General features: G+C 39.0%; 1 protein-coding gene across 1 annotated transcript in view; it reads right to left on the bottom strand.

The window, feature by feature from the left end:
• JAM3 (junctional adhesion molecule 3) overlaps positions 1 to 16,191 on the bottom strand; it is a 196,760-nt gene that overhangs the window by 10,414 nt on the left and 170,155 nt on the right. The window contains exons 5-6 of the mRNA XM_049856347.1: positions 4,530 to 4,595; positions 3,935 to 4,048 (exon numbers count right to left, since the gene is read on the bottom strand). Coding sequence (XP_049712304.1) covers positions 3,935 to 4,048; positions 4,530 to 4,595 — 180 coding nt within the window. The remainder of the gene's footprint in view (positions 1 to 3,934; positions 4,049 to 4,529; positions 4,596 to 16,191) is intronic.

Below are 16,191 nucleotides of genomic sequence, written 5' to 3'. Positions count from 1 at the left end.
ATATCTTTGCCACTTGAAGAGGGTGGTTTCTGGGCCAGTCTTTGATGTCACAGAAAGAAGACTGCATATTGGTTTCTGTTTCTAATCCTATATAACAGAAGTGAACTCCCTGAGGCTGGCAACCACGTCTAATTCCCATTTGTAACCTGAGCACCAAAAGCCATACCTGGTCTGTAAGAGGTACTCATGATACTTGTCTCTGTAGTGAAAGTCGGGTATCTCATTTCCTTTTCATCGTTCCAGGGAAGACTCCCCATTAAAAAAGAAAAATAAAGCAAATAACATTGAAAAAAACAAATTCAACAAACGGTGCTGGGACAACTGGTTATCCAAAGTTGGACCCCTACCTCATACCACCTACAACAAAGACCTAATCTAATAGCTAAAACTATAAAACTCTTGGAAATACAGGAGTAAATCTTTGTGACCTTAGTTATGATGCCAAAAGCACAAACAAGAAATAATTGCGGTTCACCAAAATTAATAAACCTTTTGTGCTTCAAAGGACATTATCAAGAAAGTGAAAAGCCAATCCACAGAATGGAACCAAAGACTTGTAAATGATATATTTGATAAAGGACTAGTACCCTAAATACATAAAGAATTTACAACTCAATAGACAAATAACCTAATTAAAAAACAGACATTTCTCCAAGGAGATACACGAATGGTCAATAAAGACATGAAAAGATGCTCAACATTAGTAATTAGAGAGATGCACATCAAAACCAGTGAGATACTACTTCACCCCCCACTAGGATGGCTATAATAAAAAACAACAGAAAACATCAAGTGTTGGTAAGGATGTAGAGAGATACATTGCTGGTGAGACTGTACAATGGTGCAGCCACATCGGAAAACAGCTTGGCAGTTCCTTAAATGATTAAACACAGAAAATCATATGACCTAGTAATTTCACTTCTAGATATATGCCCAAGAAAAAGGAAAGCATATGTGTCATGGATTGAATTGTGTCCCCCCAAAATATGTGTCAACTTGGTTAGGCCATGATTCCCAGTATTATGTGATTGTCCTCCATTTTGTGATTGTAATTTTATGTTAAAGAGGATTAGGGTAGGATTATAGTACCCTTCCTAAGGTCACATCCCTGATCCAATGTAAAAGGAGTTTCCCTGGGGTATGGCCTACATCACCTTTTATCTTTCAAGAGAGGAAAGGGAAGTGAGTGGAAGGGAGGGTGGGGGTCTCATACCACCAAGAAAGCAGTTCCAGGAGCAGAGCGAGTCCTTTCAACCCAGGGTTCCTGTGTGGAGAAGCTCCTAGACCAGGGGAAAATTGATGACAAGGACCTTCCTCCAGATCCGACAGAGTGAGAAAGCTTTCCCCTGGAGCTGATGCCCTGAATTTGGACTTGTAACCTACTAGACGGTGAGAGAATAAATGTCTCTTTGTTAAAGCCATCCACTTGTGGTATTTCTGTTACAGCAGCACTAGATAAGTAAGACAATATGTCCACACAAGAGCTTGTACATGAATATTCAAAGCAGCCTTATTCATTGTAGCCAAAATGAAAACAACTGAAAAGTCTATCCACTGACGAACCAAACCAAACCAAGTGCCGTCGAGTCGATTCCAACTCATAGTGATTCTATAGGACAGAGTAGAACTACCCCCATAGAGTTTTCAAGGAGTGCCTGGCAGATTTGAACTGCGGACCCTTTGGTTAGCAGCTGTAGCACTTAACCACTACTCCACCAGGGTTTCCTCCACCGACAAACATAAACAAAATGTGGCATGTCCGTACAATGGAATATTATCCAGCCATAAAAGGAAGTCCTGATACATGCTACAACATGAATGAACCTTGAAAACATTCTGCTAAGTGAAAGATGTCAGTCACAAAGACCACATATTGTATGATTTCATTTATATGAAGTATCCTCCTCCTACCTCCAAACACACAGAAAATAGATAAATGGTGGCCAGGAGCTGAGGGAGAAGGGGAAAGTGGGGAGTGGCCACTAATGGGTACAGGATTTCTTTTTGGGGTAATAAAAATGTTCTGAAATTAGATAGTGGTGATGGTTGTACAGCTTGTGAATACACTAAAAACCACTGAATTGTACACTTTAAATGGGTAGGTCTTACGCTATGTAAATTATATCTTAGTAATTAAAAATAAATAAATAAAAAGGTACAGTAACTCTTTCAAAGGAGCACAAAGAACCTGCAGAATGACAAACAAAGGAAAGAGGTAGGGAAAAAAATGACACAAACTATTACTAAACTTGGTGATTGGTGACAAATACATGAAGGATTTACCATAATATAATAAAAACAGGAAGATGGCTTATGACAGAGGCCATTTCTAATAGAAAGGTTTGTTATATGGTGTTGATCAGTGGAGGATTAAAATTTCTACAATGTGAGAAAACAGTAAACAAAAATCTATCAAGATGCAAGAGACCAAGTAGACTAAAGTTTTCCTCCAGCCCTCATACTTTGTATGGTCAATACTCTCGCTCCTCTCATCACCCCTACTGCTACGAGTAATCGGTTTGATTCTCAGAAAGTTCTTTACAGAAAATTCCCAAGTGGTTTCTCCAGTGACTAGAACTGCAGGTACAGGCATTGGTGGGGGCAGCCTAAGTTGCCAAAGAAAACGAATTTCTTTTCTCAGAGTAACATTTCCATCTCTCCAAAGATGAGAGGTGGAAGCGGGCTTCATACTGGTGGGAAACCAAAACTATATTTAAGAGCCTGAGATTCCTGATGACATCAAAAACTCAAAGTAGAAAGACCATGAATTTAGGTTGTTGCCACAAAATCTCCTTCCCTTCTCTGAAACCTCAGCTGTTAACTTCTCTGGAACCTCTGAAGCCACCCCACTCATACACTTCCCTGCATCGATCCGCACCTGATCTCTACCCCTCTGCTCCTGTGAGGTCCCCCTTCCTGCCTCCTTAATTCCTCCCTCTCTTTCACCTCTCTCTACCTTAGCTCAGGGCACTCACCCCGGCTGGGCTCCTTCAACAGAACTCCCACTCCGGTTTGATCCACCTCCAGTCTGCTCCCCACAAAGGAGCCACTGCAATCTTTTAAGCATAAATGTGATCATGTTACTTCCCTCTTAAAATCTTTCAGTGGATTCCCAGGACCCTCAAGTTAATGTCCATTCTTACACAGTGTTCAATGCTTCATAACCTGGTTGTTACATATCTCTCCAGCCTCATCTCTAGATACTCCTGTCTCTTTCCCTCTGCAGGCCTCACCTCTGGTGGAGAACTTACAGCTTCATCAATAAGCCAAGCTATTTTTTGCTCTACATACACAGCATTCTTTCTTCCTTCAACACCTTTCTCCACCAGCCCACCTTCACACTCTTGCCTGGCTAACTAGCCATTCTTCACATCTCTGCTCAGATGTCACTTCTGGAAGAAGACTTCCCTGGCCACCCCTCCTCCTACCTCATGCCATTCCAGGGCACCCCAAGCTCTCTCAGTTGCAGCACTGTGGGAATACCTGCTAACCTGACCACAGGTGCTCTCTCGCGGTGAACCCTGAGCCACGTTTGGTCCACAGCAGATGTGCAGTACTTTTATCTTCTTTCTGCTGCATACGATCCTTCTAATTAACTCACTTACATCACTAATGTCATGGATCATATTAAGAAGATGGTATAGGAAAACGTTCACTCTGATTGTCAAAAAGACAGAGGATAGATTAAAATCATAAGTAATGAACTGGTACTTGCTGAAGTTGGGTGACAGGTACAGGGAGGTGCCATATACTATTCTCACTAATTCTGTATATGTGTGAAATTTTCCATCACAGTAAGTTAGAACAACAACAAGAACACACACTAGTCCTAGCTACAGAGGCAGGTGACCAGTAGAGATGAGTTTCCAGTTGTAAGGAAGTGCCTGGCCTTGTGTACAAAGAGTCAGCAACAGAGAGAACTACAGGATCATACCCTGAATTTTGTTGTCAAAAAACACATATGTTGTTTGGTCATCTTGAATTTTCTTCCATTCGATCCTGGGGTCATTTGTCTGTGAATCTGTAATAATACAGGATAGCTCCACACCTAACAGACAAAGGGAAAGAAAAAAACAACTCTCAGTGAATATGGAACCATTCTAGGTTCATCTATATACCCAGACCTGCAAGCTACCTCTAGTTTAAGAGAGGCCTTTTGTACAGTTTAGAAACAGTCATCCTCAGGCTCAAGAGACTTTGAGAAAAGATGGATTTTAGGAATCAACTTGACAGCAATGGGTTTGTTTTGTTTTTTTGGTTTGTACTACAGAGAATACACTCTCCCCTTAACCTCCCTCCTGAATGTAAGAAATGCCTTTGATCTGTACACAGCAAGCCAGGGCAGGGGTTAATGTACCAGCACAGAGCTCACTGCCGGGATGCACGCCACACGCGCTGCTGAGCAGGCACCCTGAACAGCTCGTTGGCACTGTACCTACACATGCGTTTTTGTCCTGAGTTGGCCGCATGACTGCCAAGTGTCCATTAGATGGTGCCTGTGCTTCTAGTAGTGTCTCCCTTGCACTTACTTTCAAATTCCTGTACCACTGGGGTTCGGTTGCTGGATTTGAGATTCACAGCCCCTATCAAGCAGCCTGATGGAAAAAAGAAAAGTAAAATTAGAGACAATGCAATCTGCAACAGCTGAGAAACCCTGGGCTGAGCTTAGGTTTTCCCCTTCTAGACAAACCACAGTCATCAACCACAGACGATGGAAAAAGATTATACTCCAAGACAAAGCCTGTTAGATGCAACAGGAACCTGCTTTCCCTCTCAGCCCAGCTTTCACTGCAAAAAGAATTCTGAGAATTCACCTCTTTCTTAGTCCCAGAACAAAGCCCCCTTACAGCTTTAGAGACTTCTCCACTAGGCATTTCCTTCTTGCTTAGGGTCATCATTAACTCTGTCAACATGTATTATCTGGACAGATATGGGGCCTTCTTCATCGTGCCATTATCCTTCCCACCTTTCCCCTCTCCTTTATGCCTAAAGCCTTTCCATGGCACCCTCAGTGCCATATGACAAAGTCCAAACTCTTGACTCGGCACTTTTCCCGTCAGTTTAACATCAACACACTCTCGGTACAGCTCTCAACCAGTGAAGTGTCTACCTTGCCTTAGTCCAGTTCATGAAGAAGTTTTCAACGGGCTTTGGTGAAATGGGAAAATTAATAGCATGAAGCTAAGTTTACACTGTTGATGAAATCAAGATAAACTGCTTGAATGGTAATCCCTTTCAAAACTAGTACATGCAGCCTCTGACTCACCCTGTGCTTTCAAACATTAGAAACCACTTAGTTTATCATAGCCTAGAAATTTCTCAGCTGGTCTTGGAGAGGAATCCTGGCCTCTAGGAAACTAAACCATTCCCAGAGGTGGCCTTCATATAGAAGGCCCCTGGTGGTAGTTTACTGAACCATCTAAAGGAAGAGTGCAAGGAGACCAATACCCTGAGCTGCTCTCTCACTCCTCGTTCCTTCAGATGACTGCCAGTAACGACCATCAATTCTTTTTCAGCTAATAATAATAATGTGACAAGGATACGTTTTGATCCTTTCTTTCTTATTTAGTAAGACCTCACCAATTCTAGCAAAAGCGTTAAAAAATCTAATAAAAAGGGATGAAAAATAAAATACCAGAGTTGCTTTTATTTTCTAAAACACCTGTTTCTACAGAAGGCTGTAAACCCAGGACAAGTGAGGATATTTATTTTAGTTTGTTAACCATGGGCTTCTTCTGGAGGATGGACTTGCAGCTGCTTATGCCAATCATAGGACACAATTTGTCCCAAGAAGACTGAACAGTGGGGGTCTGCTCAAGACAAGTGAAATTTCAGCTACAGTGATTATCCATAACAGCTGGGCCTAGGTTTGATAAGGCCCCAAGCTGAGAGTCCTTTCTCCGAATCATCATTCTATTCCTGAACAGTTATTAAATTTTTAAATGTTCTAGAACTCTCTGCTCAACCCAAGAGCCCAGCATATACTTCAAAATATTTTTACCTATTTATTTTTTTTTTATTGTCCTTTAGGTGAAAGTTTATAGCTCAAGTTAGTTTCTCATACAAAAATTTATACACACCTTGTTACGGGACCCTAGTTGCTATCCCCCCTATGTGACAGCACACTCCTCCTTTCCATCCCAGATTTCCCATGTCCATTCAACCAGCTCCTATCCCTTTCTGCCTTCTCATCTCACCTCCAGACAGGAGCTACCCATTTAGTCTCATTTATCTACTTAATTTAAGAAGCACACTCTTCACAAGTACTATTTTATGTCTCATAGTCCAGTCTAATCTTTGTCTGAAGAGTTACCTTTGGGAATGGTTTTAGTTTTGGGCTAACAGAGAGTCGGGGGGCCATGTCCTGTGGGGTCCCTCCAGTCACAGTCAGAACATTAGGTCTGGTCTTTTTACTAGAATTTGAGTTCTGGTGCACCCCACTTTTTTCCTGCTCTATCAGGGATTCTCTGTTGTGTTCCCTGTCAGGCAGTCACTGGTGGTAGCCAGCACCATCTAATTCTTCTGGTCTCAGGCTGATGGAGTCTCTGGTTTATGTGGCCCTTTCTGTCTCTTGGGCTAATATCTTCCTTGTGTCTTTGGTGTTCTTCATTCTCCAGGTAGGTTGGGACCAATTGATACATCTTAGATGGCTGCTCACTAGCTTTTAAAATCCCAAATGCCCCTCACCAAAGTGGGGTGTAGAATATTTTAATAAACTTTGTTATGCCAATTGACCCAAATGTCCCCTAAAACTATGGTCCCCAGACCCCTGTCCCGGCTACTCTGTCCCTCAAAGTGTTTGGCTGTGTTCAGGAAACTTCTTGTCTTTTGGTTTAGACCAGTTGTGCTGACTTCCCCTGTATTATGTGTTGTCCTTCCCTTCACCAAAGATAATTCTTGTCTACTATTTTTATCTAGTTAATGAAGTCCCGTCTCCCTCCCTCCCCACCCTTGTAACCATCAAAGAATGTTTTCTTCTGTGTTTAAACCTTTTCTTGAGTTCTTATGATAGTGGTGTCATATAATATTTGTCCTTTTGCGGCTGACTGATTTCACTCAGCATAATGTCTTCCAGATTCATCCACATTGTGAGATGTTTCGAAGATTCATCATTTTTCTTTATCGTTGCGTAGTGTTCCACTGTGTCAATACACCATAATTTGTTTATCCATTCGTCCACTGATGGCCACCTAGGTTGTTTCCATCTTCTTGCTACTGTGAACAGTGCTGCAATGAATATGGGTGTGCATATATCTATTTGTGTGATGGCTCTTGTTTCTCTAGGATATATTCCAAGGAATGGGATTGCTGAGTTGTATATTAGTTATATTTCTAGCTTTTTAAGGAAGCACCAAATAGATTTCCAAAATGGTTGTACCGTTTTACATTTGCACCAGCAGTGAATAAGTGTTCCAGTCTCTCCACAACCTTTCCAACATTTATTATTTTGTGTTTTTTGGATTAATGCTAGCCTTGTTGGGGTGAGATGGTATCTCACTGTAGTTTTGATTTGCATTTCTCTAATGGCTAATGATCGTGAGCATTTCCTCATTTATCTTTTAGCCACCTGAGTGTCTTCTTTGGTGAAGTGCCTGTTTATACCCTTTGCCCATTTTTTAACTGGGTTATTTGTCTTTTTGTTGTTGAAGTTTTGCAGTATCTTGCAGATTTTAGAGATTAACCAAAAACTTTTTTCCAGTCTCTAGGTTGTCTTTTTCCTCTTTTGGTTAAGTCTTTTGATGAACGTAAGTGATTTTTAGGAGCTCCCAGTTATCTAGTTTCTCTTCTGGTGTTTGTGCATTGTTATGTTTTGTATTCTGTTTGTGCCATGTTTTGGGGCTCCTATGTTGTCCCAATTTTTTCTTCCACGATCTTTATTGTTTTAGATTTCAGATTTACGTCTTTGATCCATTTTGAGTTAGTTTTTGTGCATGGTGTGAAGTATGGGTCTTGTTTCATTTTTTAGTAAATGGATATCCAGTTGTGCCTGAACCATTTGTTAAGGAGACTTGTCTTTTCCCCATTTAATGGACTTGAGGCCTTTGTCCAAGATCAGCTGCTCACAGGTGAATGAATTTATGTCTGGATTCCCAATTCTGTCCCATTGGTCTGTGTATCTGTTTTTTGTACCAGTACCAGGCTGTTCTGACTACTGTGGCAGGATAATAGGTTCTAAAATCAGGTAGTGTGAGGCTTCGCACTTTGTTTTCCTTCTTCAGTAATGCTTACTTATCCAGGGCCTCTTTCCTTCCCATATAAAGTTGGTGATTTTTTTCTCCGTCCATCAAAAATGTCATCAAAATTTGGATCAGGATTGCATTGTATCTATAGATCGCTTTGGGTAGAATTGATATTTTCACAATGTTGAGTCTTCCTCTCCATGAGCAAAGTATGTTTTTTCACTTATGTAGGTCTCTTTTGGTTTCCTGCAGTAGCATCTTATAGTTCTCTTTGTGTAGGTCTTAAATGTCTCTGGTTAGATTTATTCCTATGTATTTTATCTTCTAGGGGCTATAGTAAATGGTACTGATTTGGTGATTTCCTCATCAAAGTTCTCTTTGTTGGTGTAGAGGAATCCAACTTATTTTTGTATGTTTATCTTCTATCCTCATATTTTGCTGAAATCTTCTATTAGTTCCAGTAGTTTTCCTGTGGATTCTTTGAGGTTTTCTGTGTATAATACCATATCGTCTGCAAATAGGGACGCTTTTACTTGGATGCCCTTTACTTCTTTTTCAGGCCTAATTGCTCTGGCTAGGACCTCCAGTACAATGATGAATAAGAGTGGTGATAAAGAACATCTTTGTCTGGTTCCCGTTCTCAAGGGGAATGCTTTCAGACTGTCTCCATTTAGGATGATGTTGGCTGTTGCCCTTTATTATGTCGAGGAATTTCCCTTCTATTCCTATTTTGCTGATAGTTTTTTACCATGAAAGGGTTTTGGACTTTGTCAAATACCTTTTCTCCATTAATTGATAGGACCATGTGGTTCTTGTCTGTTTTATTTATGTGATGGATTACGCTGATTGTTTTTCTAATGTTGAACCATCCTTGCATACCTGATGTGAATCCCACTTAGTCATGGTGAATTACTTCTTTTGGTATGTTATTGAATTCTATTGGCTAGAATTTTGTTGAGGATTTTTGCATCTATGTTCATGAGGGACACTGGTCTGTAATTTTCTTTCTTTTTTTTTTTTTTTGTGCGTCTTTACCTGGTTTGGGTATCAGGGTTTTGCTGGCTTCATAGAATGAGTTTGGGAGTATTCCATCCTTTTCTATGTTCTGAAATACCTTTAGTAGAAGTGGTATTAACTCTTCTCTGAAAGTTTGGTAGAATTCTTCAGTGAAGCCATCAGGGCCAGGGCTTTTTTTGGTTGGGAATTTTTAATTACCTTTTCAATCACTTCTTTTGTTATAGGTTTATTTAGTTATTCTACCTCTGTTTGTGTTAGTTTAGGTAGGCAGTGTGTTTCTAGAGATTTGCCCATTTCCTCTACATTTTCAAATTTGTTGGAGTACAATCTTTCATAGTATCTGTTATGATTCTTTTAATTTCAGTTAGGTCTATTGTGATATCGCCCTTCTCATTTCTTATTAGGGTTACTTGCTTCCTTTCCTGTTTTTCTTTTGTTAGTCTGGCCAATGGTTTATCAATTTTGTTGATTTTTTCAAAGAACCAGTTTTTGGTCTTGTTCACTCTTTCAACTGTTTCTCATCTCTATTTTAATTCTGCTCTAATTTTTATTATTTGTTTTCTTCTCATGCCCAAGGGCTTCTTTTGCTGCTCTCTTTCTATTTGTTCAAGTTGCAGGGTTAATGTTTTGATTTTGGCCCTTTCTTTTTGGATGTGTGCATTTATTGCTATAAATTGTCCTCTGAGCATTGCTTTTATTGTGTTCCAAAGGTTCTGATAAGATGTGTTTTCAATCTCATTTAATTCTGTGAATTTCTTTATTTTGTTCTTAATTTCTTCTATAATGCAGTAGTTTTTGAGCAAGGTGTTGTTCAGTTTCCATGTATTTGATTTTTTTTTTTTTTCCTTGCTTTTTCTGTTATTGGTTTCTACTTTCATGGCTTTATGGTCAGAAAAGATGCTTTGTAATGTTTCGATGTTTGGGGTTCTGTTAAGGCTTGCTTTGTGGCCTAATATGTAATCTATTCTGGAGAATGTTCCATGTGCGTTGGAAAAGAAAGTATACTTGGCTGCTGTTGGATAGGGTGTTCTGTATATGTCTATGAGACCAAGTTGGTTGATTGTGGCACTTAGATCTTCCATATCTTTACTGAGCTTCTTTCTGGATGTTCTGTCCCTCACTGAAAGTGTTGTGTTGAAGTCTACTACTATAATTATGGAGCTGTCTATTTCTCTTTTCAAAGCTGTTAGAGTTTGTTTTATGTATTTTTGAGCCCTGTTTTTGGGTATGTAAATACTTATTATGGTTTTGTCCTCCTGGTGTATTGACCTTTCAGTCCTTATTTAGTGTTCTTCTGTATCCTTTGTGGTGGATTTTGTTTTAAAGTTCCTTTTGTCAGAGATTAATATTGCTACTCCTGCTCTTTTTTGATTGTTGTTTGCTTGGTATATTTTTTTCCATCCTTTGAGTTTTAGTTTGTGTCTTTAAGTCTAAGGTGTGTCTCTGGTAGGCAGCAAATACACAGATCGTGTTCTTTTAGTCCGTTCTGCCACTCTCTGTCCCTTTATTGCTGCATCTAGTCCATTTACATTCAGCGTAATTATGGATAGGTATGAATTTAGTGCTGTCCTTCTGATGTATTTTTTTGTTTGTTGACAGTTTCTTTGTTCCACTTAATTTTCCATGATGAGTCATTTTTCTTTATGTATATTCTTTTCATCTTTTTCACTGCTGTTGATCTTGTATTTGCTGAGTCTTCATGTTTTTCTTGTTTTTTATTTTGATGTGGAGGATTCTTAGTTTCCTTTGTGGCTACTTTAATATTTACCTCTTATTTTTCTTAGTTTAAACCAATCTTTTATTTCTTGATATCGCCTTGGCTTCCTCTCCATATGAAAGTTCTATGGCTACATTATTTACTCCCCCTTTTTTTTTTAATGTTGTCATCTTTTACATATTGACATCTCTATTTCCCTATTTTCAGTGTTTCAGCTTTTATTTATTTTTGTGACCTCCCTATCTCAGTTGATAGCTGGTTGTTCTATCCTGTGTTCTAGTCATGGGTTGTTATCTGATGTTATTGACGTTCTAACCAGAGGACTGCCTTTAGTATTTCTTGTAATTTTGGTGTGGTTTTTACAAATTCCCTAAACTTCTGTTTATCTGGACATGTCATAATTTCAGCATCATATTTGGGAGACAGTTTTGCTGGATATGTAATTCTTGGCTGGCAAATGTTTTCCTTCAAGGCTTTATGTATGTCGTCCCATTGCCTTCTTGCCTGCATGCTTTCTGCTGAGAAGTCCGAGCATAGTCTCATTGACTGTCCTTTGCAGATAACTTTTCGTTTTTCCCTAGCCATTCTTAAAATTCTCTCTTTATCTTTGATTTTGGCAAGTTTGATTATAATATGTTTTGGTGACTTTCTTTTGGGATCTACCTTGTGCAGGGTTTGATGAGCTTCTTGGATAGATACCTTCTCATCTTTCAAAATATCCAGGAAGTTTTCTGCCAAATCTTCAACAATCCTCTCTGTATTTTCTGTTATTCCCCCTGTTCTGGTACTCCAATCACTCATAAGTTATTCCTCTTGATAGAGTCCCACATAATTCTTAGTTTCTTCATTTTTTTTTAATTCTTTTATCTGATTTTTCCTCAAATAAGTTGATTATCAAGTGCTTTATCTTCAATCTCACTGATTCTGATTTCTACTGCCTCAATTCTGTTCCTATGACTTTCTATAGAGTTATCTAATTCTGAGATTTTATTTTTAATCTTTTGGATTTCTGTTTGTTGTCTCTCTATGGATTCTTGCAGCCTGTTAAATTTGTCATTATGCTCTTGTTTAACCTTCTTAAATTTCTCTATTGCTTTGTCCGTGTATTTCTTGCTTTGTTCTGCATTTTGCCTGATCTCCTTCCTGATCTCTTGAAGAGCTCTGTATATTAATCTTTTGAATCCTACCTCTGGTAATTCCATGAAATTATCTTTCTCTGGAAGGTTTCTTGGTTCTTTGTTTTGGCAGCTTGCTGAAGCCATCATGGTTTGCCTCTTTATGTGATTTGATATTGACTGTTGTCTGTGAGCCATCAGTAAGTTATTATATTTATTTATATTACGTTTGCTTAAAAAAAAAAAGTTTGCTTACTCTGTCCTAACTTTTTGTTTTGTTTTGATATGCCCAAATAGGCTAGTCGTATGAGCTAGTTTGATCGTTGGCATCTTTGAAGCTCTCACATCCTGTCACCAAGTAGTTAGAGCTGTTTCTAGGTATGTGAGCTCAGAAGTCCATTTACTTTTCTTGTGTGGATCCTGCTCAGGTGTCCAGGTGGTTAGTGACCAAGTGTGTGGTGCAGGCTCTCACCTACAGTCCTAGATGGGCAGGGGTTATTGGGGTAGCCACAGGTATCTGGCTACTGTAAGGGGTCATGTGCTGATCAAAGCAGGGGGCTGATGGCTGCCCCTGACTGTCTGGATGGAAGGCATGTCCCTGTTCCCTAAAGCACATAGGTGGATGGCTTTTACAGCCAAACTATGGACACTCAATGCTGTTGTACACTTTAAAATTTAGTAATAACTTGTGTAAGACAATGGTGCTAGGAAGATTGGAAGCCAAAAACCTAACACTTGAAGATGTCATAAATTGCTGATCTGGTATATTAACTGATGCCTGGGGATAATATTCTGACATCATCAGTTAGAAATTGCGGTGGTCTGAGAACACGCCCTGAAGTGGTGGCTGCTGAGGTCCACTGTGCACACATTAAATCCCAGTGCTATCAGAATATTCAGAGTGAGATTACATTAAGACTGAGCAAATCCCAGTGCTATCAGAATATTCAGAGTGAGATTACATTAAGACTGAGCAAAGAGTTTTTGGAAGAAGGAAATAAGGAAACGAGGATCAATATAGCTCAATTTTAGCTGTATTCTGAAGTCTCGGCATGAGGAGAGAAGGGATCTAGATTCAAAGAAATGATGAAAAGACAGATTGCCAAATACGACCTGGACCATGTCCTGGTGAGCTCTGCTGTAATGGTTATCAATATCACGCATGGTGACGACACAGCTAAAACACTTCTCAAAGCACTGGCATGCCCAGGACAAATCTCTCTACACAAAGAGCATCACAGCTTTGTCTGTTGCTCCTTGAAACATGGGATGCAGAAATTTTCTACCCCTGATATATCCACGAAGGCTTTAGAACAACTCAAACAATTGGCTAAATGCCAATGGCAGAAATTAGCAAACTTACTAACGAAAATTTTAAAAAGAAAATTCTTCTCGAGTACATTGAATTAATAAAAATATATTCTTCTTGAAGTGTTTTGAGAAATCTTTAATTTATTGAAAGTGAAGTATTATGGGTAGTTTAGCCTTCTTAAAAATAGATTATTCTTATTAAAAATATGAATATATTATGATGAATGTATTCTTATCATACATATATATACACACACACACAGAATATATATATGGGTGTGTGTGTATGTTTTCCTTGAAATGATTTAAAGAGAGTTGGCCTGCTAACACCCAACAGATCCCCGTCAAGCCAAGGGGTGATATGACACACATAGCAAGCATATAGAAAAGGAACCATCCTGGAAGGCCCAGGGCAAATGCTTCTCAGATGAATCAAATTATTGATTGTGGATTTTATGAAGCTGTAGCTCTTAAAATTAATCTGCAATTAGATGGTTAGCTCTAGAAAATGCAACTAAGACAGCCAGTGAGGTCTACAGCCAGTCAAAAGGACTTCCATAGTTAATTTGCTCAGAACCCTCACTAAGCCACCATGGAAAAGAATACAAGACAGCCCACTCCAAAGCTTTTATGGAAAGACAGGGTAGAAGGGGAACAGACACTGCGGGGTCTACATCAGAATACATAAGTTAACATCAAATCACAGTTGTGCTTTTATATTGGTGCTGCCTCATATTTAATGGTCTTTTAATAACATAATCAAATTCTGATTTTTAAGTTTTAATATATGTTCTGGATCCCATGTTTCAAGGAGCAACAAACAAAGCTATGATGCTCTTTGCCTAGAGAGATTCATCCTGGGTGTGCTAGTGCTTTGAACTGCAGTGGCATAAATTAAAAACGGACTTGAGAACATTTTTCATTTCTTCAGTTCAGATTCTAGAAAGAATAATTTCAGGAGTCTGGCCTCATTAGATTTACGAACCACAGCTACCATCATACATGCTGGTTTGCTGAAACTATTAACAAAACAATTCTTCCTTCACAGAAAATGCCTCATTGCTCAGCATACAATGATTATCTACAAGGTTCCTATCTATAAACTAAAGACAGTCTTTCGGAACATGATCTCAGAAACATTCTGAAAGTTGTAGAAAATACTGAATTTTAAAGATCACATCCTGAAACCATAATATACTTGGAACATCACACATCTACCTCTAAAGGGAAGTCTCAGCTTTGGTTAGGAGGTTTTGAATAGAAATTGACAAGAAAACTACACATACCTAAGATGCCATCTATGTCCAAGATCCAACTATTTATACCGGGGAAAGAGAAAGAAGAGAGTGGTCACATTATAGCTCTGTAAGCAAACTGAATTCAGATACATCATTTTCTGGAAAAGCTCAAGTCAAGGAAATAAAACACAGAATATAAAAAAACGCACATTCACTTATTCAGCAAACACATTTAAAACACCTACTAAATACCATACAATGCTAGAATTGAAGATATAAAGACAAATAAATATGGATATCTGTTCTCTTACACAAGAATGTCACCATAGATTTTTATCTGTTTTATTCATGTACCATCCCTAATGCCTATACTAGTATCTGAAATATAATAGGTGCCAAATAAAAATTACCAGATGGATAGATTCTCTCAAAGAGCTTAGAATCTGATAGGCAGGCCAAGATAGACATAAAATTAAACAGGAAAAACAACATGTGAAAGACAGTATAACAGGTTATACACAGGAAACACAATGAGGAAGCAACGGGTGCAGTGCCACCTCTCACACTCACTGTAAATGTTTTACCGAGATAAGAGTACCACATTTTGGTAAAGAGAAAGTATATTAGTCACAAACACTCAGTGACTGCCCCTATTCATCACTTGGATACTGTATTGCTTTCTTAAAGCTGCTGTAACAAAATACTACAAAGTAAGTGGTTTTAAACAACAGAAAGTATTGTCTCACATTTCTGGAGACTGGTTGTTTGAACTCAGGGTTTTGGCCAGGCCATGCTCCCTCAGAAGGCTCTAGGGAAAGATTCTTGTCTCTCCCAGCTTCCTGTGTGACCATGTATTTGATACCTTATAAGAATTTTGTCATCCTACTTTGGCTCTGGTGGATTTGTTCTAATATTCTTCAGTTTCAACTTGAACTTGCATATTAGCAATTGATGGTCTGTTCCACAGTCGGCCCCTGGCCTTGTTCTGACTGATGATATTGAGCTTTTCCATCCACGAGTTCACGAGAGCCATAGTACTGCCTTGAGGATATCTCACCTGAACTTAGAGACCATCTCAAGAATAGATTTGACACGATGAACACTAACGACCGAAGATCAGAGGAGCTGTGGAATGACATCAAGGACATCACACACGAAGAAAGTGAAAGGTCATTAAAAAGACAGGACAGAAAGAGAAGACCAAAATGGATTTCAGAAGAGACTGAAATTTGCTTTTGGATCGAGTAACTAAAGCAAAAGGAAGAAATGATGAAGTAAAAGAGCTGAATAGAAGATTCCAAAGGGTGGCTCGAGAAGACAAAGTAAAGTATTATAATGACACGTGCAAAGACCCGGGGTAGAAAACCAAAAGAGAAGAACATGCTTGGCATTTCTCAAGCTGAAAGAACTGAAGGAAAAATTTGAGCCTCGAGTTGCAATATTGAAGGATTCTACAGGGGAAATATTAAACAATGCAGGAAGCATTAAGAAAAGATGGAATGAATACACAGAGTTACTATATCAAAAAGAACTGGTCAATGTTCAACCGTTTCAGAAGGAAGTATATGATCAGTAACCGATGGTATTGAAGGAAGAAGTCCAAGCTACGCTTA

Source organism: Elephas maximus, chromosome 17 (genome assembly GCF_024166365.1).
Source record: "Elephas maximus indicus isolate mEleMax1 chromosome 17, mEleMax1 primary haplotype, whole genome shotgun sequence".
Lineage (NCBI taxonomy): Eukaryota > Metazoa > Chordata > Mammalia > Proboscidea > Elephantidae > Elephas > Elephas maximus.
This window is presented reverse-complemented; position numbering and strand designations above follow the sequence as displayed.